We start from the raw sequence: 24533 nt of genomic DNA, 5'->3' as shown, positions 1-24533 counted from the left end.
TCTTTTGGTCCTGCTCGGTGGGGTTTTCTCACCTTCGATTTATCTTGATCCCGTGCAGGGGATTTTTTTCTTGCTGCGCTTCTGGGGGTTTTTTTGGGGGGTTTTGGCTCCTGCCCACTTGATCGTACGATAGATAACTCTCGTGTCGACTGGCCTGCTACTTTGCCATCCTTCTTTTCTTTGATGGGGAAAATGTATCATCTTTGGCCGTTTTTTGGATAAGAAAAACCCGGCATGCAAGATTGCTGCAAGGTACCTTGCATTGCATTTCACACTCTGGTATTGGGTCTCTTGTATCTCGTCTACCCGGTACGGGTTTTGATTTGTGCTCCGACGCGGAAATCCCCTTGCTGCTCTTTTCAGAGGGAAAAGCTGCAGCCTTTAGTTTCTTTCATGTCGAATTGTGTAACTCTTACTTGGAAAGAAAAAAGAGTCAGCGTTGCAATGGGCCGATGGCTCATATGTCCTTTCATTTCCTTTTATGGGACTTGGGGAAAGTTGCGTTGTTGGGTTCATATTATGTGTTAAACGACAATTAAACCTGTGTTTTTCTTTCTTAAGGTATTTTAGCACGCATGATGTTTGCACGGAGGATTTGTACCTTTTTTAACCTGTCTCTTCCTTTGTGTAAACCTCACCTGAAAATAGTTTCTGCAACCTGTTCTGTGTGGTGAGCAGGTTTTGCTCTAGGATGGCAGAGGCAAGCAGAGGATACAAGGGAAAGGCTTTAGTACAGTATTCGGATGGGCTTGAGGAAGAAGATGCTTTAAGAGTGTACCGGTTTCAGGTCCTGTTGCCAAGTGGCGTGAGCACCAGCCTCACGCTGCATAACCCTGGCGAAGAGATGTTGGTTCGTGATCTCTTGCTTAGTGTCAAGAGGGAGTTGAACAATGCTTCTGTGGGAGGTGGAAGGATGCCGGAGATACAGTGGGATGACAACATTTTCCTAACTGACCTGCTTGACGAAAAGATAACAGACAAAATCAAGTTGAGCAACTTTGACACCAAGAGTACAAACATACTAAGACTCCACGTGAGTCCCTAACCATTTCTATTTTCTATCATAACAATGGGTTAAGTTTTGATTCATGAGGTTGCTCTGCAATGCATACTCTCAGATGCTGTATTTAATTTCTATTTATTTTGTCAGGATGAAAAAGGAGAACCGGTCAGTACATTTGAGGTGAGTATTTGATGTAGTGATATTCGGATTCTCTACTCTGACATTTAGCACTTTATTGGCTATTCTTGATACAAAGTACTGAGCACTATACCACTTCTTTAAGAGTTGAGGCTTGCATCCTTTCCTTCTAAGATACAGTTTCTGCATTAGTGTTTCGTTGAGAACCTAAGATCCTTGTGTTTGTGTTCTGACTTCACAAGTATTCAGAAATCAATTGATTTCTGCAGAGAACAAGATGTAGGATTAATCCCTATCTATCTTAGTATTGAGTTGCACAGTTCAACCCAAAAGCTTATTAAGCTGATGGGGGGAGGTGGGCAATTCAACTTATACTCCAACACTCCCCCTCACGTGCAGGTTCTCTTAGGCCGCATACGTTGAAATTGGAGTTGGCTGCAATTATTTTATTTAATTGTGCCCACCAGGATTCGAACTCGAGACCTCTGGCCCTGATACCATATTGAGTTGTATGCATTGACCAGTTCAAACCAAAAGCTTAAGCTGATGGGAAGAGGTGGGTAACCCCTTATACTCCAACACTTAGTTCTTACTTGAACAATTGTTATCTGCAGAATATGTGGGACCTTACCCCTCAGCCTGATCTGGTTCAAGAGCTTCCGGCAGAATATAGCACTGAGAGTGCTCTTGTTGACCTTACCGTTAGTTTTCTTGTTAGAATCCTATAGTTTACTTATATCTGGTTTGTCACACTTTCTGATGGTCTCCCACTGCCTTTTTTTCTTCTTCCCTTTTTTCCTTTTCTCAGGATAATGCATTGCAGGCTTTGTGGTCAAATGGTATAGGAGAAAGGAAGTTAATCAGGTTAATACCCATGCATTTATATTATTACCATCAAAGTCCTAGGGTATAAAAGAATCAGTGTTTTTCTTTTTCCTGAATTAAAAGAATCAGTCTTTGATAATGTTTGCTTTATCCGTTAGACTTCAACCTGTACCATCGGTCTTTGATATTGTTTTTTTTATCTGTTTGACTTCAACCTGTATCATCAGTCTTTGATATTGTTTTCTTTATCCGTTCCACTGCAACCTGTATCGACATGCTTTTTTAGCTAGTAATCTATGTTTGGCATGTAATGTTAAAAGGAAAGAAAATTGGTAGCTGTTAGCAGAAGAAGTTTGCAAAGTTGTTTTCCTAATGTGCTAGGTCAATAAGTTAGTATTCAATATGAAGCCAGAGAGTAGGGTGTTGGGTTTGAAGTTACCATACAAGTAAAATTTCATTGAGGAAAGGCAATGAATGAAAGAATTAACTTGAAACTACTTTCAATGAAAAAAAATATGAGGGTACTAAAGTGCATTAAATAAACAAAAAAGTAAAATAAATGTTGTAGATGTATCGGGCTTGATTGTTTTTTGGGGGCTTTGAAGAGGTGTCATTGTTCATTAGTATTATTGCAACAATAACCAGTTAGCTAAATAAAATTGCATTATTTCCACGATATTCATACATCATGATGCTTTCTGCTGGCGGTGTTTATGAGAATATTGTTAAGGTCCTACACTATTTAGTGTTTTGTCTTCAAGTTTGCTTCCATATCATTATAGTATTTAATTTCTAGGTCATACATGTCTTCCGGACCGCACAAACTTGGTGTGATTACTGAAACTTGAATCTTCTTACAGGATAACTCTTGTCAAAGAAAAGATTGTGATTTTTGACACTGGTAGGGGAATGGATGGTTCAGATGCGAACTCTATATGCAAATGGTAAAGTGGGAAGCTCAAACATGATATATTTTAATGGGTCATTTTTCATGCTGTGAATGCTTCGTTTAATAACATTGGGATAGATGCCTTGTACTGCTGCTTTAACCTTAAATACTTGAGAAGAAAAGGCCCCAATGTTGGAGTGGCTGAATAGTTTTGCTTCTGCACACTTGATTGAAGGTCTAAACTATGATATCTAGGTCACACAATTCTATGAATTGTTCTGTCCAATTAATATGAACTAGAGCTAACATACAGGAGTACTTCATTCCTTTTCTTTATTTTGCATCTATATTTGTTGGAAGTATACATGAGAGGAAAAGTGTTTTTTATTAAGTTATGAACAATATTGTAACATTCTTTCAAGTTCAATGTATGAAATATATAGACCACACTAGTACTTGTTTTTTTAAATTTTTTGGTACCATTTTCTTCCATATAATTAGCAGTGACATATTGTACAGGGGAACAATGGGTTCTTCTAACCATAGAGTATTTCGGCAAAAAGGTATTGGTGGGAAAGCACCATATCTACTGGTGAGAATACTTTACTGATTCAAGCACTTTAATTTATTTGAAGTTTCATTGTATTGTATTTGAAAAAGGCTATTATTGCTTTGATAGCATCCTGACTGTGCAAATGTGAAGATATTTACTCAAGAAAACATGCAGATATTTGAAGTTGACCAAATTGGGCAGAGTAAATTTACATCCACATTTAGTTGTTTGGATTATGGTTCAGGAAATGGAATTATATACAAAAACCAGAACATGGCAGCCCCACCTCCAAATCGGGGCAGTTTCTCTTTCTTTCCTTTTTTTTTTGAAGTGAGGCTCTTCTAGAGTGGTAGCACTGTCCGTGTTTGCTTGTTACTCTGCTAGCATGTGAACTCAATTAAACAGCCTTCATTGGCCTTGTGGCCAAGAACTCGAGGAGCGTCCTAACTTGGCTTTGGCAGTTGACTTGGGGCCCATGGTTGTTCCATAATTGTATTTGAGGGCAGCTACTGTGGTTGGGCACCGGTTTGCATTGACACCCCAATAGCCAGCAAGCTGAGAGAGATACATGGTTGTGGGCATGGATATTGATGTGGACACCCTGTCAGCTAAAGATGGGCACATTGCTACCATGTCTGACAAAAACCATGGTGGATAAGAATGAGTCGCTCTAAGGTCATGAAGTGGGTGGTTTAGAAATTGGGGGCTGGTTGTTTGTCTTGGGCAACAGTTGAAGGTCGAATATGATTGTTTGTTTCGTAGATATATCAAAACTTATTAGCTATAGGAAAATGCATATTGGGCAGTCCACCTTTTTTTTCGAATGCTTGACATTGAAGTTCCTATAGCCCATCTTTTTACTGTGTATAATGCACTTACATTTTTGTACATTTTAACTTATTCAGTTGTTGAAATATGGATGCAATGCAGTGTAGTACTTTGTTGACACTAATCGGCGTTACATAGTTTTTGAATACACCGTGCTTCTCCATAAACCTTTTTTATGTTTTGGTATGTTAAACATCATGAATATATTAATTCAAAAGAATTTAATATGTAGGGTACTTTTGTATTAATAAATCAGCTATCCATATGCCTGAACCAACGAGGCTTTTGCTTTTCGATTCCCTAATAACATTACTTTATTGATGTCTTATAAATTTATAAATTTTTATATAACTTTTTTTCGTTATTCCTTGTTGGTGTCTCATGTTGGGTTTTCATTTCTAGTGTACCCAACTTGCTTGGGACTAAAAGGCTTTGGTATTGTTGTACTTATGTATTATTTCTGTTAAATATTGCAGCCCTTCTTTGGCATGTTTGGTTATGGTGGAACTATTGCCTCAATGCATCTTGGAAGGTATGAATTTATCATGTGTCATTTAGATAGAAAGTTGTAGTTTCTGTGCTTGATGAGCTTGTTCTATCTCTTCTGTGAAACAGAATTGCTATTGTTTCCTCTAAAACAAAGGAATCGAGAAAAGTGTTTACCTTACACCTTTCAAGGGAGGCATTGCTGGAAAAAGCAGGGTCTAAGAATTCCGAACACACTTGGATGGTTTCTCTCTCTCTCCCCCCCCAATTTTTGCTCTCTTGCTACTTTATTTGCTGTACTTTGAAAATTAAATCAGACCAGTACCTCCGGTTTGCAGACTGCTGGAGGAGTTAGGGATCCATCTGAAGAGGAGAGGCTGTTGTCACCACATCAGAGTTTTACCCAGGTGGTTGCATGGCATTTCGAACCACTTTCTGAATGTTCTGGTCTCCTGAATGTGTGTCCTGTGTTGAATAGAGTTCCCAAAAAAAACTTATGTGATAAGTTTCCTGTACCAGTTTTCTAAGATATATTTGCTCACTTAATATTTCATGGGAAAGTTGTCCTTTCCACATGTGCATTTATCTTTTAGTAAACACTCTTCAATCGATGTATATTATCGATAATGCTACGTTGCATGTCATAGAGAGTATGTTCCGATGCATGCCACAGGCCCCCTTGCCCAGCAGAAATGAGGAGTTGAGCTTCCATAAGAGCTTCACTTAAAAAAAAATATTAAACACTGCTGTGACTGGTTGGAAAAATATTTTACTTATTACTTATTTAGTCATATATACTTCTTTAACAGTCCATTTTGCATCCTTTTTTCAACTTTGTTTTCTATACAATGATTTTTAAGAAATGAATCCAAATTGAAACTTTGGTGTAGTTTGATAATGTTTTTTCAAGTTGTTCACCTTCTGAAAAACTTAAGTTTCTGAGCACATGTTTTTATTCACATTCACAGGTAGAGATCTGTGGGCTGAAAAAACATCTGGAAGCAGACAGACTTCTTGGTTTTTTGAAGGACGTCTATTTTCCATATATACAGGTTCTTATGTGCATTTATTCAATACTACTCCTTCCGTTTGAAATTATAGGTCGTTTTAGCTCCGTCCTAAGTCAAACTTGTCTAAGTTTGACCAAATTTATAGAAAAATACATTAACATCTACAATATCAATCCAATGCACTATGAAAATATATTTCATGGCTATCTAGTGAAACTAGTTTGATGTTGTAGATATCTATGCATTTTTCTATAAACTTGATCAAAACTAAAGAAGTTTGTAGATTCCATTTTTGCACTATATTTGGTTAGGTCTATTGTTAACCTGAATAGGTGCGCTTGTTCTTTGAATTCATTATGAACTGAAAGATTTTCGTGCTGAGTTTTTCCGATACCAGCAAGAGTGACATTGTTTAACTGTTTATTTGTTTGTAGAATATAAGGCAATAGCCATAAGGTCAAAGCCATTGGACCTTTTGAGTAGGTCCTGGAAACTAATCTGTGCAATGAGGACATTCTAATTAAATTGATACAATATCACTCATTTGTATCTATCCTGACAGTTGGAATGCGCAATACACTCATAGTGTGGCCATTTGGTAAATTGTTTTATGTAACAAATCTTAACTAGTGTCTTTAATTTCTCAAGATCCAATTAAAGGAAGTACAAGCTTGAAACTAAGCTTGAGATGAGGCATCCAGATAATCACCTGTTACTGGCCCTACCGGTCTTCTGGGTGGGTACAAAACTCTTTTTTCAAAACAATAACATTAACACTAGTCTCAGGCTGTGGCTGGGCTGCAAGTTGGATTTCTGAATTCAAGAGGCTCATCAGAGTCAAGCTGTTTTGAGTGCTGTACTGATGCACTTCATTTTACATGTTTTTATTTGTCAACTAGATCTTGTGGAGAATCAGTGTTCTATTTGCAAATTAGGATAATCCTAATTGGTGCAGTTATACTAATGGGATTTATTTTAATTTTGTTCAGTATGATGAGGATATTGAATCGATGAATACAAGAAACCCAGTTGAATTCGAGGTTTGTCTTTTATTCCTTGTCAGTGTTTTTTCTCGAACATGTCAGGAGAGCTGCGTATCATTGTATTAAAAGTAGAAGGAGTCATACAGAGACCCAAACACACACCCACACCCACTAGAACCTGTAGATCCTAATCACCTTTTACACGAAAAGAGTCGACCACTAAAGGGGCAAGAACCTAAGCCTAATCAACCCCTCTGATAGCCGGCAGGGGGAGGCCCTTGGCTCCTGCCAAGCTCCACAGTTGGGCATCTTCTTTGGCTAGAATCAGAGTTGTAGCAAGCCTGGGGGAAGCCCCATTAAACACACAATCATTGCGATGTCTCCAGATGGTCCAGGCTCCAAGGATGATAATAGAGTTCAAGCCTTTGCGCACATCACTATCCACATCATTCTCCACTCTCGCGCACCAGTCATACAGAGATGTATCAGATGTTAGTAGAGCAAGGGCCGAGATACCTGCATATTGTAGGATGGAGAATCAGATCTGTCTAGCGAAAACACACCCAATGAGGAGATGTTGGATATTCTCATCTTCTTGGTCACAAAGCGGGCATCGAGCAGGATGTGGGAGTCCACGCCGAGCCAACCGATTTGCTGTCCAACAACGATTGTGGGCGACTAGCCACATGAAAAAGCGCCATTTGGGAGGGGCCCAAGATTTCCAAATGCGTGCATATGGCTCAAATAGGATGGCACCCTGAAATTGAGAGGCCGATTTAGCTGTGTACTATCCAGATGAAGATAATCTCCAGATATGCTTATCTGGGATTCCTTGCTGAAGGTCCACTGCAGTAAGAGTATCCCACAGCTCAAGATATTCCAACAATGCTTCAATGGATATTTCACCCTGAATGTCCTCCAACCAGAAATCATTGTCAAGGGCCTCCTTAACAGAATGTTTGCTTGCTCTTCTCCCCGGCACCAAGGCATACAATCGGGGTGCAAGGTCCTGGACACTCTTACCAGCCAGCTATTTATCTTTCCAGAATAATGTATTGGATCCATCCCCTACTTCAGTGGTCATAGCCATCGAGAGGAGGCATTCAACCTCCTTGCTAACCTGGAGCGGCAAGTTGGCCCAAGGTCTGTGAGGCTCAGTTTTCCTAAGCCATGGCCATCTTGCTCTCAGAGCGACCCCTAGTGCTTTCAGGTCAGAGATTCCCAACCCCCCAAGCTCTCGAGAGCGACACACCTTAGGCCAAGCGATAAGACAGTGCCCACCATTTGCTTCTTTGCAACCGCGCCATACAAAGGCTCTTCTAATCTTATCTATTGCTTTGATTGCCCATGGGGGCATGTCAATTGCCATGGCCAAATAAACCATCATTGTGGTGAGAACATGTTGAACCTGCACAACTCTTCCTGCCCGTCCTTGTCAGTGTTACAAGCCTCAATATCAGACCACTATTTATTAGTTAAATCTGGAAAGATTGGTACGCTTCTAGTTTTCTCCTTGTTAAATTCCCTTTCAGTGTTACAAGCCTCAGTAGGATGTTTATCATATGCTGGATTGTTCTAAAATAATTGAGTTTGCAGATTTTAATTGTAGCTATGTGTTGTTAGTCTCTATTGTATACCTTGTTATTAGTCCCTTATTTGGGTGCTATACCTTGTTATTATCTCTTGCACTCATGTGTGTATATGTTGCCCTGTTGGACCTTGTCATCTCATCGTAACAGTTATTACTAAATCTGTATTCCTAGATTGCCTATTTTATTTGAATGGATAAATATTTGAGTTTAGAATGCCTTCATCGTTGATTTATTTAGGTAACTGGTGGCATGGAGGTAGTTAGATAATTGTGTTGTCAAAAAGGACCCAGAGTAAGACTTGGGCTGTGATAGATGTGTAACCTAGCCAGCAATAATAGTATCCTAAGGGCTTCTTCCCATTTTATTCCTCTTGCTTACTCTTCTCTTCTCCATCTAGACTCAGAGCTACCCTCCCCCAGCCTTTTCATTCTAAACTCCTCTTCCACTCTATGGCATTGGAAGAAGTCCTAGTTTGTACCGGCAGAAAAAAGGTCCTAGTTGGTAGGACATTATCAACCTGGACAATCTATCCACAAATAACCAGAAACATTCTGTTCTTGGAATACGAAAAATCGACAACAACTCTATTTTTTTGGTGCGGTATGATTGGCTACCACAACTTGCTTGGGACTAAAAGGCTTTGTTATTGTTGTGGTAAGGTTGGCACCTGAGTGTGGTTGTGTGGAATACATGACTGCACGGGCAGCATTAATGATTACGACCCTGCTTTGTTCTTATTAGATGGCTGCCAGCTATAGTGATATGTTCAACATTTAACCATAATAAAGGGACAACTTTCGTGTAGTTTGTGATTTGATGTTACTGTTTTGAACAACGGCGTGTCCATGCCGGGTTGAGGGGACAGGAAAAGAAACTGCTCCTAAGAAAGATATTGGGGTTCCCAATGCTTCTCCACGCCCAACGAGATGCGCCAACCTCGGGAACTTATTCGTGAAATCAGGGGTCCACATGGAAAGTTTGCATAGCTGCAATCAAATACTCTATATGCCACAGAAATGTGCACCTCTATCTATCATTCTTTTTTTTTTGAGAGGTGCCTTGTTGTGGATGATATCTTTCAGGTGAATGGTGTAAATTTAGCAGAGGTGCAAGAGGGTGAAGTCACAGTAACTAATTTGCACTCTTCAAATGGTCCTGATTTCATTTGGCACCTTAAGTTCACAGAGAAAACAGCAGGTAATATATCTCTTGCATTGAAACTAAGATATGATAATTTTTCTTTGTTTGCCTTAATTTGTTTTTGTTTTGCATACTTAGCTTCTTGTCAAGCTCATGCGCGGTTGAAGTGTGTCTACTTTCCAATTGTAAAGGTATTAACGAATTTGTAATGAGCTATGAATATGTTGACATGTGTCCATACTAACTTTCTGTTCTTTTTAGGGAAAGGAATCTATAGATTCTATCTTGGAAAAATTAAGGAATGATGGCTATGAAATGAAAGAGAACTTCGACAACTTCTCTCGTGTATCAATTCGTCGACTTGGGCGTTTACTTCCCGATGCTAGATGGGTAACACTATTAAAGTTCCACCCTAATTTAGTCAGAAATTATGATGTATTCTTTTATTAAAGGACCACCCTAATAAGCATTCTATTGCATGACATCCGTACTAATATTTTCCTTTACTGGTCTTGCTTTTTTGTCTACTCTTGTAGCATCCTAACATTTCCTTATCTTTTGTGGTTGATGCTAATGAAATCTTACAATTTTTCACAAGCTGCCAGTAGTGAAGATCTTAGCACCTATCATTCTGTGTATTTTAATATTGTAGTCACAAGATTCATTTTTGTTAAAAACTGGTTTGGGTTATTCCATATACCTTTTGCACAAACTTTGCATGTAACAAATTAGGTTATCCAATGGGAATAGATATTGAGCCTGTCTGCTTGTAGCACGTCTTAGATCATTCACAACTCATATGGTTAACTTATTGGCTTGATAATATCATCTGGTACTATTCCAAGATAGAGTACTCGCAGAACCTCTATGTTGCCCTATTTGTACGATACCTTTTGATAATGCCAATCAGCCCAAAACATTCCATTGGTACGATAGTTGATGCATTCAGTATCTTTCGAATTGACCAAGTTGTCTTTTGGTTTGACTATGGACATACTTCTCAACTGTAGTGGCATGTTTTTATTTCCCCTCATTACAGATCCTAAGGATGGTTCATGCTTTGAAAATCACTATTGAGAGGAAATTGTTAACTTCATCACACTGAACTCTCATATAATGAATATGATTTGCCTCTTATTTCCAGCACAACAGATACCAATTTCTTCAAATGATTCCTCTTCTATATTTGGATTGAAATTACCTTCAGCAGATATTGGCAGAGTTAATGCATATGAAACTCATAGAGAGCATTGCCTTTTTTTATTAATCCTTTTACCACATCATCATTTATTCACTGCAGGGCCCTCTTCCGTTCATGGAAGCTAAATACAGAAAGGGCCACAAGGCTGAGTTCTTTAGGCGATGCTGCAAGAGGGTGAAATGCTTTGTAGGTAAGCTTAACATATGACTACTTGTTACCAGACAACCAACTTTGCCAATGTTTTTAACTTGGGTAGTTTTGTTCTGAAAAAACAAGAAAGCTACATTTTGGATATTCACTAACTTGTGAACTTAAACTTAGTTTTCCATTAACCATTTTTAAAATTTAACATATTTTAATATTTGTTTTTTAACAACAAACAAGTTTACACAATCAAAGTGGAAATGCTATGTTGTTGGCGCATGCTCATCTTAGCTGACCAAAGTGCAAACATGGTAGTGTGGAGAGGATTGTTTCAAGATCATATATGACCTCGCATCCATAGCAGTGATAATTAACCTGCTGGTTATGCCACATTGAACTACATACAGTCACACACCTTTCCTTGTCATGTGCCTAAAAGTACACCTCCAACTTCTCCTTCAGAGCCTGCAATTCAGCAAGGAAGTTTTCTTTGAAAATTCGAAGGGCCTTCTTAAGTAAACACCTTTGTCCTGGTAGTAGAAGCTATGTTTGCCTTGATGTTGTGATTGTTGGTTCACAATGGGACAACTATTCTGCAGAAAAAGGCTTGGATGGCTTCAAGGGGATGGTATCAAAATAGGAGATAGACTAAGAACAGAAACTGCAAAGATCTAAAGTGCAAAAGAAATTTTTGTATTGGTTAAGTCTTGATGGATACAATAAAATCCATTTTTTTTACATACCTGACCTCTTAGATATAATATCTAAACTTACAAAATTTACATACTAAGGATGTTTTGATAAAGAAACAAACTGATCTAAACACCACTAGGATGATAGCCGGGCGCCATTGGCTGCTACGGGAGGGATTGTACTACTAGGGAGATTTGGATTAATTATTTTTTTCTTTTTTTTCTGGAATACGCAGGAGAGCTGCGTATCATTGCATTAAGGAAGGAGATAAAAGGCTCATATAGCCATATAACAGCACACACACCAACACTACACACAGGTTCTAGGTGGGGCTTTTGCATTCTTGCCCCTATTTTGAATGCCAATTGTGATTTTACCCTTGATTTTGCCCTTTGAGTGTTTTTGCCCTCGCTTTTCCAAAACGAAGCTCTAGTTTGCCCCTGTTCCGCTAAGAGAAGTTAACGTTGTTAAATTTGTAGTAAAAAGACAAATATACTCTTTGTGATTTTGCCCCTCTTTTAACATGAAGCACTCTATACGTGTATTCTACTCATGTTTTGGTATATTTTTTAATTAATTTCATATATTCGAGCAGAGCATTTCGATAAAGCTCTAGCAACATTTTTTTTTCTTTACCTTAATCACAACTGAGATCAAATGGCACAATCAAGCATCCATCACATGCATACATTCAGAATGATAATAAGCATAGCAACTTGACTGCCAAATAATCTCCGATCAAAGCTTCAATTTGTCTGTTCATCGATTCATTGATTGTATCTCCAGTAAAAAGTGGGAATTCAAGCTAGATGCAAGCCTCTCAGCAGAAAAGAAAAAACAAAATGAAAATTAAACATTTGCATCCGCCGTTCCGGTCCAAGATGGCCGATTCCTCCCCAATTGCATCCATCTATTGGCATTACAGCAGGAGTAGATTCGGAAGAGCATGACTACATGAGGACATTCTCATCGCACTCCTCGTAGGGCACCTGGCACCTGCAAAAGTAACCACCGCCGCTTACGTCGCCGCTCGCCTCCTCGCGCTCCAGACATGACGACAGTGGCACATGCGGCAGTGGCGGCTATCGGCCCCACGCTCCCAGCCTGACCGCACGCCCGAGCAGCTTGTCTGGCCGCCACGAGCGCTGTGGTGGCGCTGCTTGGCTTGCGCGCCTGGGTCGTGGCGCCGTCTGGCCTCCGCCCACTCGGAGCGCTGCCGCACACCGCCCAGCCTGCAGGGCTTGCCTGGCCGCTGCGCACTGCTAGTTAGAGAGACGGCCATATGGGTGAGACTGCGTGAGAGATTTGTGAGGGAGAGGAAAGGAGACGGGTGAGGAAGAGATAAGGCAGGAGGGGTACCTGGGTCATTTCATCTATTTTTGGTTGTTTATTTATTTATTAATTCACTTAATCAGGTTTCCATTTAATGGACATGAGTAAATGGCTGCTTTATTTCAAATAATCGAGGGAAAAATCACAAACCCTAAAAAGTAGAGGTAAAAACACAATTAGCACTTGGAGTAAGGGTAAGAACACAAATCTCCCTTTCTTGATTGATTGCCTAACATGAGATGCTAGCAACCTAAAGCTAACAACTTAATGTCTAAACATACATATGCACACATCAGTCTAGCCTATTTTGCATTGTGCCAAGCTTACACTCATGCTCACTAGCACTAACCCCAGCTGTGGATTCGGCATGTAATCAAACCCATTTTTTCTATCTATTAATACAATGACACGCATCTCTCCTACACGTTCAAGAAAAAATTAGCCCTACCAAGATGAATAGGGAAGTGGAATTGGTAGGTCATGGCAGCAAGTCATGGTGGTTGATAAAGTTGAAAGGAATGAGAGCGATTATCATTCGCTATGTGTTGTATGGTTACCAAACATGAGCTCATTAAAAGCTAGATTGACTTTCTACAATCCAACAAAGTATTATCTTTTTTTTCTTGAAAACACATAAGAGCTGAGATCATTTTTGTATAGAAGGAAACATATAGTACAACCCCCAAGTCCCACTCCTGCAATTTACTTCGACACACACGTGCCAAAATATAAGGGAAACAATGAACATAAAAGGAAAAGTATCGGCATTATCCTGCCAACAACCTGGAGGTCCCTAGCACTAGCTTTGCCACTAGAGCTACAAAATATTATCTAATTCCTTTTTAAAACTATAATTACAACTTTAAACCTAATTTTTAATCTAAATCCCTACTTTGTTTCCTGAAAGATATTATTAACCCGTCTGGTCCAAACAACTTTAAGATTTTATAATTTCATTGCTTAAATAATTTATTATTTGTTGTGTATATTTTTGCAGAAACGGATGCAGGGTTCTCTCCAACACTTTCAAAGGTAAATTTTCATATTTTAGTCTTTATCTGTTTCTAATTGTTTTTCTTTTTTTTTATTTCGTATAATACCTGGATGTATGACTTAAGAGAGTTACTCTTATATCATCTATAAGAGGATACCTTGGTAGATCAATGTTAGAGTACATTTGGTCGTTGTAGATGTACGTATCGTAGACTGCCATATTTATCCGGGGGAGCCTTGCTCCCCAAGTCTCTGTATTCCATATATATTGGCTGAGGCTCCAATGCAATACAATCCATCAATTATACGCAATCTATTCCTTCTACATGGTATCACGAGTTTAGAGTTTCTCAAATCCTAAGCCACACTTTCTGCTGCCAATTGCGCCGCCCTCGGGGAGATCCATCTCCACCGGGGGCAGCGCTCTTGTTTCGCGTAGGATAATATTGATCTGGCTGCCAGCATCCTAGCGTCGTTCCCCAGCAAGCAAATCGCGTATCCTCCTGTGGCGGATCCAGTCGCATCTGGAGGACTCCCGTCTCCGCCCTTCCCAGATGCTGTCGGACTTGTCACATCGAGCTATCCTCCGTGGGGCTGCCAGGCTGCTGCCCCGGATCCACTTCGTGGTTGCTAGGTCGCTCTGTGGCAGGCTGCCATGGCCATGTCATGGGGGCTGCCATGAATGCCAGTGCCCACGCTGGCGACCCGTCCTGCTGCGATGGTTGCGGGTCCCCACGTGGCCGCAACGTGCAACTACAAAGGATGCCAGGTTCTCTGCATGACTGCCTCTGCCGTTTGATTTTCTTTTTCTCTCCGTGCCGACGTTGAGGCCAAAGCAAGGAAAAGGAGATAAGATGGTAAAGGCTAGAGGCACCCAGAGGTGTACACGAGAAGTTGTTGCTGTATCTTTTTTTCTCCTGAGCAGAGTTTGGGTTTGCGTTGCCCGCCGTCGTATCTACTCCGCGTGCCCTCTTCCTCGACATGGTCACCGGTCGTTCTTCTCCAACACCCGTATGGTCCAGGCTGGCGTGTGGTGCGCGTAGGGGCCCTATCTGCAACGTCGCTGGGCCCCTCTGCCCACGGTCTCCACGCTGGCCATCCCCAACATCGCCGCCACCACTTCAATCTACATGGCATCGTCGTCCATCGTCTTGTACGTGCGCCCTCAGTCTGATCAGCCGCTTAGTGCACGGGTGCGGCACGTGCGGATTTGGGATGGTTGTCCTGAGTACGTGTGCACCACCACCGACACGAGGCTTGCGGGTGCATTGCCTCTTCGGGTAGCAGCACCGCCCTTCCTGGTCCTCCCTGTCATTGGATCTTCATTGCCGTCAACTACGTCCTCGACCACGTCCACATCGTCCTCCTTAATAGCGTTTGCGACATTGTCCATGACTACGTCATTGTGCGCATCGCGCAATTGGTCTTCGTCAAGCTATTTGAGTTCTTTGCCGTCTCCCTCAAGCTCCACCGCTACTTTAGCAACCGCGGGCTGCGTTGGCACCTTCTACCCCATGCCATTCTGCGCCCGCAACCATTGTGGAGGCCTTCTCTGCTGGTCCCTTAGACACTGACGCATGGTTGGTGCCTTCTACCTTGAACGTCCAGTATTGGCCACACTGGTCTGTGCCTTCATCCTCGACGCATTTCTGGGCCTGGCAAACCCGGATATGCCTCGTCTACGTCGGCCTGACTGCATCAACTTCGGCATCGACCTTCCCCCTACGATTGCCTCGACGCATCGCCGTCTTCGACTCTGGCGTCTTCCTATATGCGCCACCATCCTTATGGCGCCTCCTCATGCGCCCGCGGCTTCATATGCGGCTCACTTGCTCGTCTTCGGCAACCTCGATTGCTACGTTGACCACGACTACCCCAAGCATGGCATCCTCGACCATGGCTATTCACCCTCGTCTCGGCTACCTCGACATCGTCACAAAGGGTTATCATCCACATGAGTTACTCGCCGGTTTTCTCTCCAGTCGTAGCATCCGCACCGTGCCAGCGTTATAACTGCGGGGGGATATCAGTCTGTCGGCTTCTACCTCTCCAGTCTCACCATCTGCAGTTCTCCCGCTGTGACTGCGGGGGGATGTTAGAGTATATTTGGTAGTTGTAGATATACGTATCGTAGATTGCCATATATATCCGGGGGAGCCTTGCCCCCTAAGTCTCTGTATTCTATATATATCGGCTGAGAGGCTCAATGCAATAGAATCCATCAATTATACGCAATCTATTCGTTCTACAAGAATTCTCCCTAGGCACAGCAAATTGAAGGTGTTTAGACAGTAATATGACTAAAATCAGTTATTGCGTTATCTAGTAGACTCAATCGCGTATATGTTTTGATCACCAATCTAAATTAGAACACATCTGTAACACCTAATAAAATTGTAGAGTTGCAAAATCTTTGTGTCAAGTATTGTCATTATATTAAAGTAACACAATCTTTTACTTTGGCATCACTTATTTTATACGAGTCAGCATTACATGTTTTATGAACGTAGTTTGAACCAAACAATACAACATATGTTGTTCCAACTGCAGCTTTATGTCTTACGAAAAGTAAAAAATAGTCAGGAGTTGTCATCTAAGTGTTACAAATTCCTAGAATGAAACATTTCCACTAAACTATCATTTCAGAAAGTAGAAGTTGCTAACTGGAATTATATTGATTTTGCAGACTGATTTAGCACAACATAATCATTTTACGAAGGCACTTCGTAATTGGGGCAGCAATTATTTTAACAATACCCCAGGTTTTATTGTTCGTCCCATCTGATTTACTGCTTTAGTAGCCTTTTAACATTTCCTAGCTAAATTTCATTTAAGAATTCTAATATTTGTTTTGGTCTGAATCTTTTGCTAAATAGCTGAGGTTGATGTTGAAGCCCGTGACAAGGACAGGAAACTAATAAGTTATAATCAGCTGGAGAAACAATACTACGATTGGATCAAGGAAATGCATGACAAGTATGATGTGGAGATGGATGGTGGGGATGATGAACCCACCCTTATTATCAATCCAAAGTGCAAGGAACGACTTGGAATATCCAATGATGGTGAGGGATTATGGATGCATTACTGTTGTGCTTATCATATGCTTAATCAATTAACAAAGCACGAAATTCTTGGAATATCATTTTATTATATTTTATTACAATCCTGCAGTTGAAGTCATTAGAGTCCATAGATCAATTAGCAGAAAAGGAAAAACGTGGAGGAGAGGAGATCATCTGCAAATTCTTACAGGAGCAACTGGACGTATGAAAAGTAGTTTCAAATCATTGAAAAACTCTTTGTGTACCACTTTGGAGTACATTGTTGTTGAAGGTCTTCAAGGGGATGTTTGTGGTGAGTTCACTCATGTGCTAATGTATTCGTCTTCTACGACATATCCTCATTGGTTGGCATATCTTTCATTTCTAACATTGGTTTGCCTTATCCACAGGTGAAGCCCGCCTTATATGCAGGTTTATTTAATTCCATTTTATCAAGTAAAAAATTTGCTTCCCTCCTTTTTTTTTTTGGAAAGGTGAAGTTTGCTAAAATTTCCAGGCCTCTTGGGTACTCTGATGAGCAAGGATGCCTGGTCGACGAAGCTGCGGACTGCATGAGTCCAAACATATATATCCAGGAATCAGTCTCATTTCCTGTCAGCATAATAGATAATAGAATGGTAAAGTCTTGTACAAGTGCATGCGAATTTCTGGCATTTGGTGTTTTTCAATTGCTATACTTGCAGTGCCAAGCTATGGATGATGATGCTTGGAATAAAATGTTGACAAAGAAAAAGGAGAAGGCTGCTAAATGGATTGAAATCATCCGGAATTCTGGACTTGACGCTCTTGGACTAGAAGGGGTCAGTAATTTAATAGACTCATATACTAATTTATGTCTTTGAATTGTGTGCGCGCACGTGTGCTGTTTTACTTTTGCATATATCTGCTCTTTTGGCAGGATCTACCATATGAAGGTGATGTAATGGCTGGTTATCAACCTCCACACGAAATTGTAGCTGTTTTGCGACCAGGAAATTATATGCCTAGCTCCACTTGTCTTCTTGAGACGAAGTATATAGTGAAGGATGATCAGCTGGAGATGGTAATGGAAGTTCGAAATTGGCCCAGAAGTAAAGACTGTCCTGCAAAACTTTTTTATGAAAAGGTGAAGAAGCCCTCATCGCATAATGGCATACATGGACTGTATGTATTTCCATTGAGAGAAGCTTCATGCATATTTAGAAAATCTGGAGTTTACCAGTTTATATTCTCCGTGGTAAGTAAAATAACGTTTTCATATGGAGTTGCAAGAATTTTTATTTTAACCTTATGCTGTATGTTGCAATGCTTTATAGTTGCAGAGGTTCGAATGTCATTCAGCAACAGACAACTATAACAGTCTGTCCAGACTTGAACTCTAGGCGTTGTCTTTTCAGTGTCGCTGGTTCTTCCACTGATAATGCTCCTGTGGATATAAGGTTCGTGCTGGGATGCATACATATTTGGATCCATAGTAATATATGTGTAGTTAATTTCTCTGTCCGCTTGTTAAACATGGCCAATAAATAAGATGTGCCCTTTCTCATTCAAATTTTTTGTTATCTATGCTCTTGTTGATTGGTTTAATAATGTTCAGTCGACTAAATTACTTTGGTGCGTTCCTATATGTTCTCCTGTGAGGTGACTTCTCTTCATTCTTATGAAGAAAATGCTTTCAGGTGCACTTGACATTCTGAATCGCTACATGTTTTTGTAGTGTCTGGACAGTCCGCTCATTCTTCATTTATAGTGCAAGTATTGTAATTAGGCCCTATTATTGGCTCATACTAGAATTTACTCCAACATGCCCCTCAAAAAGGCCCCGAAATGTCAATGATTGCCAGTCATGTGGAATTCTGCATAGAGCTCTTCTTGTTGCTTTATTTGCTATATTAGTTCTGTCTACAGTTACTTTTTACCTTTTCAGTTGCATAAGAATTGATATTGCAGGCTTGGATATCCAGTTAGACGCCTTGCTGTTAAAAGTGTAGATCAACATGGAAATAAAATTCCTTTCCTTGACACATCTGGCATTATTATAACTATACTTAATGGTGATGATGTCCTTGCGCAAGTCAATGATGTTGAAGTGGAACTCTCATCAGATTTGTTACCAATGAATGTTATGGTATGCCATATGATCATTCTTTATCAGTTATCACAATCCTGACCATAACCTGGTAATTTAATGTTTCTATGCTAACCATATTTGACGTTGTGCTGTGCATGAAGGATTTTCTGTTTGAAACCAGCAAGTTGGACATACTGCGGCCAAAGTACGAGGCGAAGTTAAGAATATCTTCATCTGATAATGAGTTCTCTGGTATATGTCAATGTAAAGGTTAGATAGCTAGCTCATTTACGTTATCTGTTACATTATCTATTGCAATTCTATATTTTCGTTAATCTTATTTCATGAGGAAGTTTTTATATCATTCCTTAAGTACTGGGTCTTATTCTCACTATAAGAGTTGACATGTTTCCCTGCAGTTAAACCAGGCCTTCCATCAATCATTAATATGGACATGTCCCTCTTCTCTGAAGAGAATTTAATTCCTGGAAGAGTGATAGATAATGTCCTTCTGGAGGTACTTAAATGATGATGCTAACTTGTACACCACTAGTTAACTAAATAAGCATGGTTAGGTTATTGCAGATGACCAGTAAGGGCCCAACATAGCTATTAGAAGTCTTTATGAACCATCGGAACTTTGTTGAGTATTGATAGCATCTTAGTCTAATATGAATGAAGGTCATCACATTGTTGGGAAGAATTTGTTTGGTTCTAAATCATACTTTGATCTAACAAAGGATTAGGTTCTTTTTCATTTGAATCTGAAAGAGAAGCTATTTCTTGTGATATAGAGCAAGAAAATTATTTCAGAGGAACAAATTACACTAAATACTTTTCAGTGGTATTCACTTTCTTGATAAAAATCTGGCAACTGACTAATGCAATAAAAATGCATACTTTTGAGTTAAAATCTAGAACCAGAATGATAATTCTTCAGTGCAAAATAGGTATGTTTTACATCTGAGTTTGGGGGACTGTATAAAGTGTAATACTTCATTCTGGTTCAGTAAGTCCTCACATGGTGTTTGTTTGTGACCCTGGATACCACTCATGTGGCAGGTGTTAGATCAATTTAGCAATCATGTTGAAGAAGGAACCAAACTTAATGTCCATGTTGCTGGACTCTGCTTTCTAGATAAGAAAAGCTCCGTTCAGAAGGTAAATCTTTCACATAATGTATGATATTCAAATGTATCCAGTGCATCACAACAGTCCTGAACAGATGCTAGGTGCCAAGGCAAGCATATAAACAGCTATACATTCTCTAATAAGTAAGCATAGGTGCCATGTGGGGATTTTGTTCACAGTGGAACTAATGTGGAAAATGCAGTTTGCTAATTAAACTCTCTGAAAGAATTTTCTGATGTACCATTTGCTGTGCCTGTTAAAAATAGAAATATTGGCGACACTTTAGTGGTGTTTCTTATCGAGCAACAAATGAGCTTCACTGTGTGATTGAGGGAATGTGGTATGCTGTTAGAGAACAGTTACATTACTGTTCCACTATTTCTACCTCATATTTTGACTTTCATGGCAGCCATTTTTGTTGATCAATTGATCAATAATTCTGCAGTTATCCATCTACCAGCATGTATATTGAAGAGTGAATTTTGCAGGTAAATGGTGAGGGGTTTATTGACCTTTGTGGAGCCCTAAAAGTTTTGGGTGGCTTTGGTTCAGAAGGTTGGATATTTTGTATTATGCTTATGCCAGCATTTTATACCAAATTTTCATTCAATTTATTATGCCTATCATGTGCAGCTTGTATAGCAATTTATCACCACGAGAAGAAGATTTTCTCCAAAATATTTCAAGTAGTCATAAGAGAGTTAAAGGCAGTAAATGTAAGATACGTTTTTTCCTTGAATGAATGCTTATTTTTGTGATCTGACCCTTAATTTTTAGATAATGTTTGAGGTTTCTATGTGTGTTGTCATTACAGGTTCCTGAAACTTGTCCGGCTGGATCCTTTTTGGAAATCATATTTGAAATTTCTGATAGTGATGGTCTGGTTGATGAATCCATAGATGGACCTCTTCATACACTCAACATCACATCGAATGAGTTATCACTTGTTGAAGGAGCACAATATGGCATTAAACATGGAAGATGTGTGGTTTCTCATGTGCAACTTCCTCATCAACAAGGAAAGGTCACTATTGTGGCATGTCACACACACTATCCTGATCTGGAAATTACGATTCAGGTGCCAATTGCATATAGCATTTCTAGAATTTTTTATTTATTGTTTCAAATGTACCACTAAACTTAACCTTTGCAGCTTCAAATTCAACCTTTTGATTTGGCATTAACCAGCTTTGAGGATGGAACTAAATCTATTTTGAGCGATCCAATTTCATCTGTTGACAGTTCAAATCTTTTAATTCCCTGTCAACTTGCTCCTGCTGAACCTAGTCATCTTGTCACATATGTAAAAGATGTTGTTAAGGTAAGAATTTGACATTATTAAAAGTAGAGAGCACTACACTGTTTTGTATGTGGCACTTGGATATTCCTAGAGCAGGTGAAGTCTGTTTGATTTGATGTGAAAATTAATAAGTATTTTTCTAGCTAGAAATTTCTTAAAATTATGATAAACTTACAAGCAAGATTAAGAAAAACCTCAAGCATGTCCATCACTAAGATCTCTGTAATTTCGTATCTTGATTTGCAGAAAACTAAAAATAAAGTTGGAGATACATACTCCAAGATGAAATCTACGGAAAAGATACTTGGAACTCTTTCTTCTTCGAAGGACTTACTGGAGGAAGAAATTGTCACCCTAAAAGGTGATTTTTCCATGTCCGGTCATTCTTGTAACTTTTATTGAGTGTGTGTTCATTTCTTATGTCATGAAATGTTCCTGCTTTCATACTGTCATAGTGTTGCAATAATAACTTGAGCTTTGGCTCCATTGCAATGGTCCATGTGTTTCATAAAGTCTGCTGCCATCACTATTATTACTGTAGCTAGCTTTTGGTTTACTGCTTTATGTAACTTAAATTTTTTTAACCAGCTGAGGTTGGGCCTATAGTTGGGTCTTTCATTGATGCAAAGGAGTTAATTCGTAATAAAATTAGAGAAAAAATTGGTACTGCTGCTTTTGTTCTATGCTCCAGTGGTGAATCTTTCATGGAAGGTGTTGTCGGTATTGTTGCCCTACTTGGAACTGTTCCAGACAGAAAAATTGGCAGGTAAGTGTTGTTTTCAGAACATGTAAAATAGAGGCTAAATTTATCTGTTGGCACTGGATTATATGTAGTTTGTTTTGGGTCATTTGTAAAATGATGCATCATTTTCTTCCTCAGGATCTTTGTGTATTTATTTTGTAGGATGCTTGCTGTGTATCTTGGCAAAGATGGCATGCTTTCAGTAGTTTGCAAGACAATGGACGCTGCTAATTACATTGAGAAATACAACAATCATGGAGATGTGGATGTTGGTTTTGGCATTCACCATAAAGCAGCTGTTTTAGGAGTTCCCATAAAGAGTAGATTTTCTATCATTTGCTTAGATGATATAGAGTAAGATCTACATTTTCTATTTCCCAATATAAAGTTGTTTCCGTGGTTATCCATTTGAGTGTTAAGTAATTTTGATCAAGGCCAAGCACACATGTAGTAAACTTTTCAAAACAATATTAGAATGCTACCTACCACTACTATATGCAACCTTATGTGCATGAGCAGCTCATTAGATGGAAAGCTGTTTAATCTTTTATACCAAAGGTACATGCCTAGTATGGAGTTGGCTTAACTAATCTTCCTAATGAAACTGATGCTATTGACGTTATCTGAAACACAATCTTGGCCAAACATCCTTTAATTTGGTAGCTAGGTACTAAGTAATCTTCTAGGATAGCTTGGTTACTATCTCTGAGTCATTGATGATAGGGTGGACGCTATGTTAGCCTGGCTTGACTGCAGCCTACGGTAGTAAGCCTTTCCAATGATGAAGGCATACACCACATTTTTAAACAAGCTAATATAAAAATTAAATTGCCCAAGTTGGCTGTGTGGGTTTAAGTACTAGTTGTATGAGAATAATTTGTTATTCATATCATAAGTAGTACACTGGGCTATGGATCTGGCTCACATACCTGGTCATTGCCAACCTTCTTATGTATTATCAGAATCTCAAAGTAGAGAAGGTAATCTAGTCTTCCAATTTGTCCCATGGACTTTTTGCTTTTATGTTGACAGCACATCTCTTTGGCAGGCCCTACAAAGGAGGCCTTATCCGGAACAGTCCACAAAAGGAATTAAACCTGGTGGGGCCGTTTCGACATGTTAAAAAACCTAAAGGATTTAAAGGATTTGCGGTCAATATGATAAATCTTTCTGACGAGAACTTGAACATAACCACAAGTAGTGGACATGGACTCCGTGAAACTTTATTGTATAGTCTCTTTGGAGTGCTTCAAGTTTATGAAACCCGAAACGATATGTTCCAAGACATGGATTATTTGAATGGTGGAGCAATATCATTGGATGGTGGTGTTATCAAAGGAAAAGGAAAAATTCTTCTTGGTTACAGGTCAGTACTATTACTGCCATAATCAAACACTTGTCGCGGCATGCAGTCTGTCAGTGCTGCCCTCCCCAATCTTCATGTCTTTTTGGTTCTCCTAACTTACTATGTTTTGTAAGCTAATTTGGTTCTACACCATGATGCGGTCGAAGTATTGCCAACTCGCTGGGCAATGACCACTGTGCATTTGACTTTATTTTAAATTTTTGGTTAATCCTTTAATTATTTGCCAGAGAGCTTGATTAGGAACATTCTGAAGCATTTAAATTTTTTTGCTATTACACAAGATGAAAAAAATTTAATCACCATGTTGATGTTTCTTATCAATTTACTGCCTCCAAAAAGAGCACTCACTTAATTAATGTATTTAGCATTAGTTTACGACAAATTTGCATCACAAAATCATTCTTTATTTTGGTACTATATTTATTTCAATACTATACCGTATCAAATTAATCTGGTTCTTTTATCCAGTGATCCAAAGATAACATTTCCTGTCGTGTCGCCCAAAACTCCGAACGAGTTAAAAGCCCACCCAGATGTCATCGCGAAAACAAGAAAGCTGGAGGACAAAGTGAAGCTTCTGGAAGCAACCAAAACCAAGATAAGCCAAGAAGAAAAGGTTCGCGAGGAACTGTACGAGAAGTTCAACAAGAGGAAGCGCAAGTTTGAGGAGATATCAGAGATAGTAACCCAGCCTCGCGGCAATGAGCTTGCTATTCGGCGCACCCCGGTGAAGGAAGAGATGCTTGATCCATAAGCAGGAACGTGCCGTGGCCTCCATTTTGTACGCAGACCTTTTACGCCATAGATGTGGAGAACTCCTGTGTCGGTATTTCTGGTGGCCGCTGTTTAATTTCCTGCCAAGTTGCATGGACTGTAGGATTTAGCCCCCATAGCATGCAGAATTGCAGATGCTGTAGCCCTAGGCCTCCTAATTGTTATGTTTGGTTGCTTGGATCGGACCTTATTATGCAGCCTGCTTGTGGAATTGTTACCTCCAGGCTCCAGCGACGTCCTGCGTTGAATGCTTTTAATCCGTTCATTTATTTTTGTGGCGTCAAGAAACGCGGTG

The 24533-nt window shown here is 39.7% G+C and overlaps 1 protein-coding gene across 1 annotated transcript; it reads left to right on the top strand.

Moving 5' to 3' along the window:
• Nucleotides 1–691: 691 nt before the first annotated feature.
• LOC117854113 (structural maintenance of chromosomes flexible hinge domain-containing protein GMI1) lies at nucleotides 692–24218 on the top strand. Its single transcript, XM_072291354.1, has 28 exons — nucleotides 692–1033; nucleotides 1151–1183; nucleotides 1756–1842; nucleotides 1950–2005; nucleotides 2827–2910; nucleotides 9362–9504; nucleotides 9586–9638; nucleotides 9709–9792; nucleotides 10748–10838; nucleotides 16687–16875; nucleotides 17265–17286; nucleotides 17372–17492; nucleotides 17604–17675; nucleotides 17774–18018; nucleotides 18171–18293; nucleotides 18805–18982; nucleotides 19087–19177; nucleotides 19345–19442; nucleotides 19988–20086; nucleotides 20545–20611; nucleotides 20690–20772; nucleotides 20871–21080; nucleotides 21210–21377; nucleotides 21603–21717; nucleotides 21945–22122; nucleotides 22261–22452; nucleotides 23147–23464; nucleotides 23933–24218. The coding sequence occupies exons 1-28, from the start codon at nucleotides 692–694 to the stop codon at nucleotides 24216–24218; spliced, it is 3828 nt and encodes a 1275-aa protein (XP_072147455.1).
• The last annotated feature ends 315 nt before the right edge of the window (nucleotides 24219–24533 follow it).

Source organism: Setaria viridis, chromosome 1 (genome assembly GCF_005286985.2).
Source record: "Setaria viridis chromosome 1, Setaria_viridis_v4.0, whole genome shotgun sequence".
Classification (NCBI taxonomy): Eukaryota; Viridiplantae; Streptophyta; class Magnoliopsida; order Poales; family Poaceae; genus Setaria; species Setaria viridis.
Note: the sequence above shows the minus strand (reverse complement) of the source record. Positions and strands in the feature narration are given on the sequence as shown.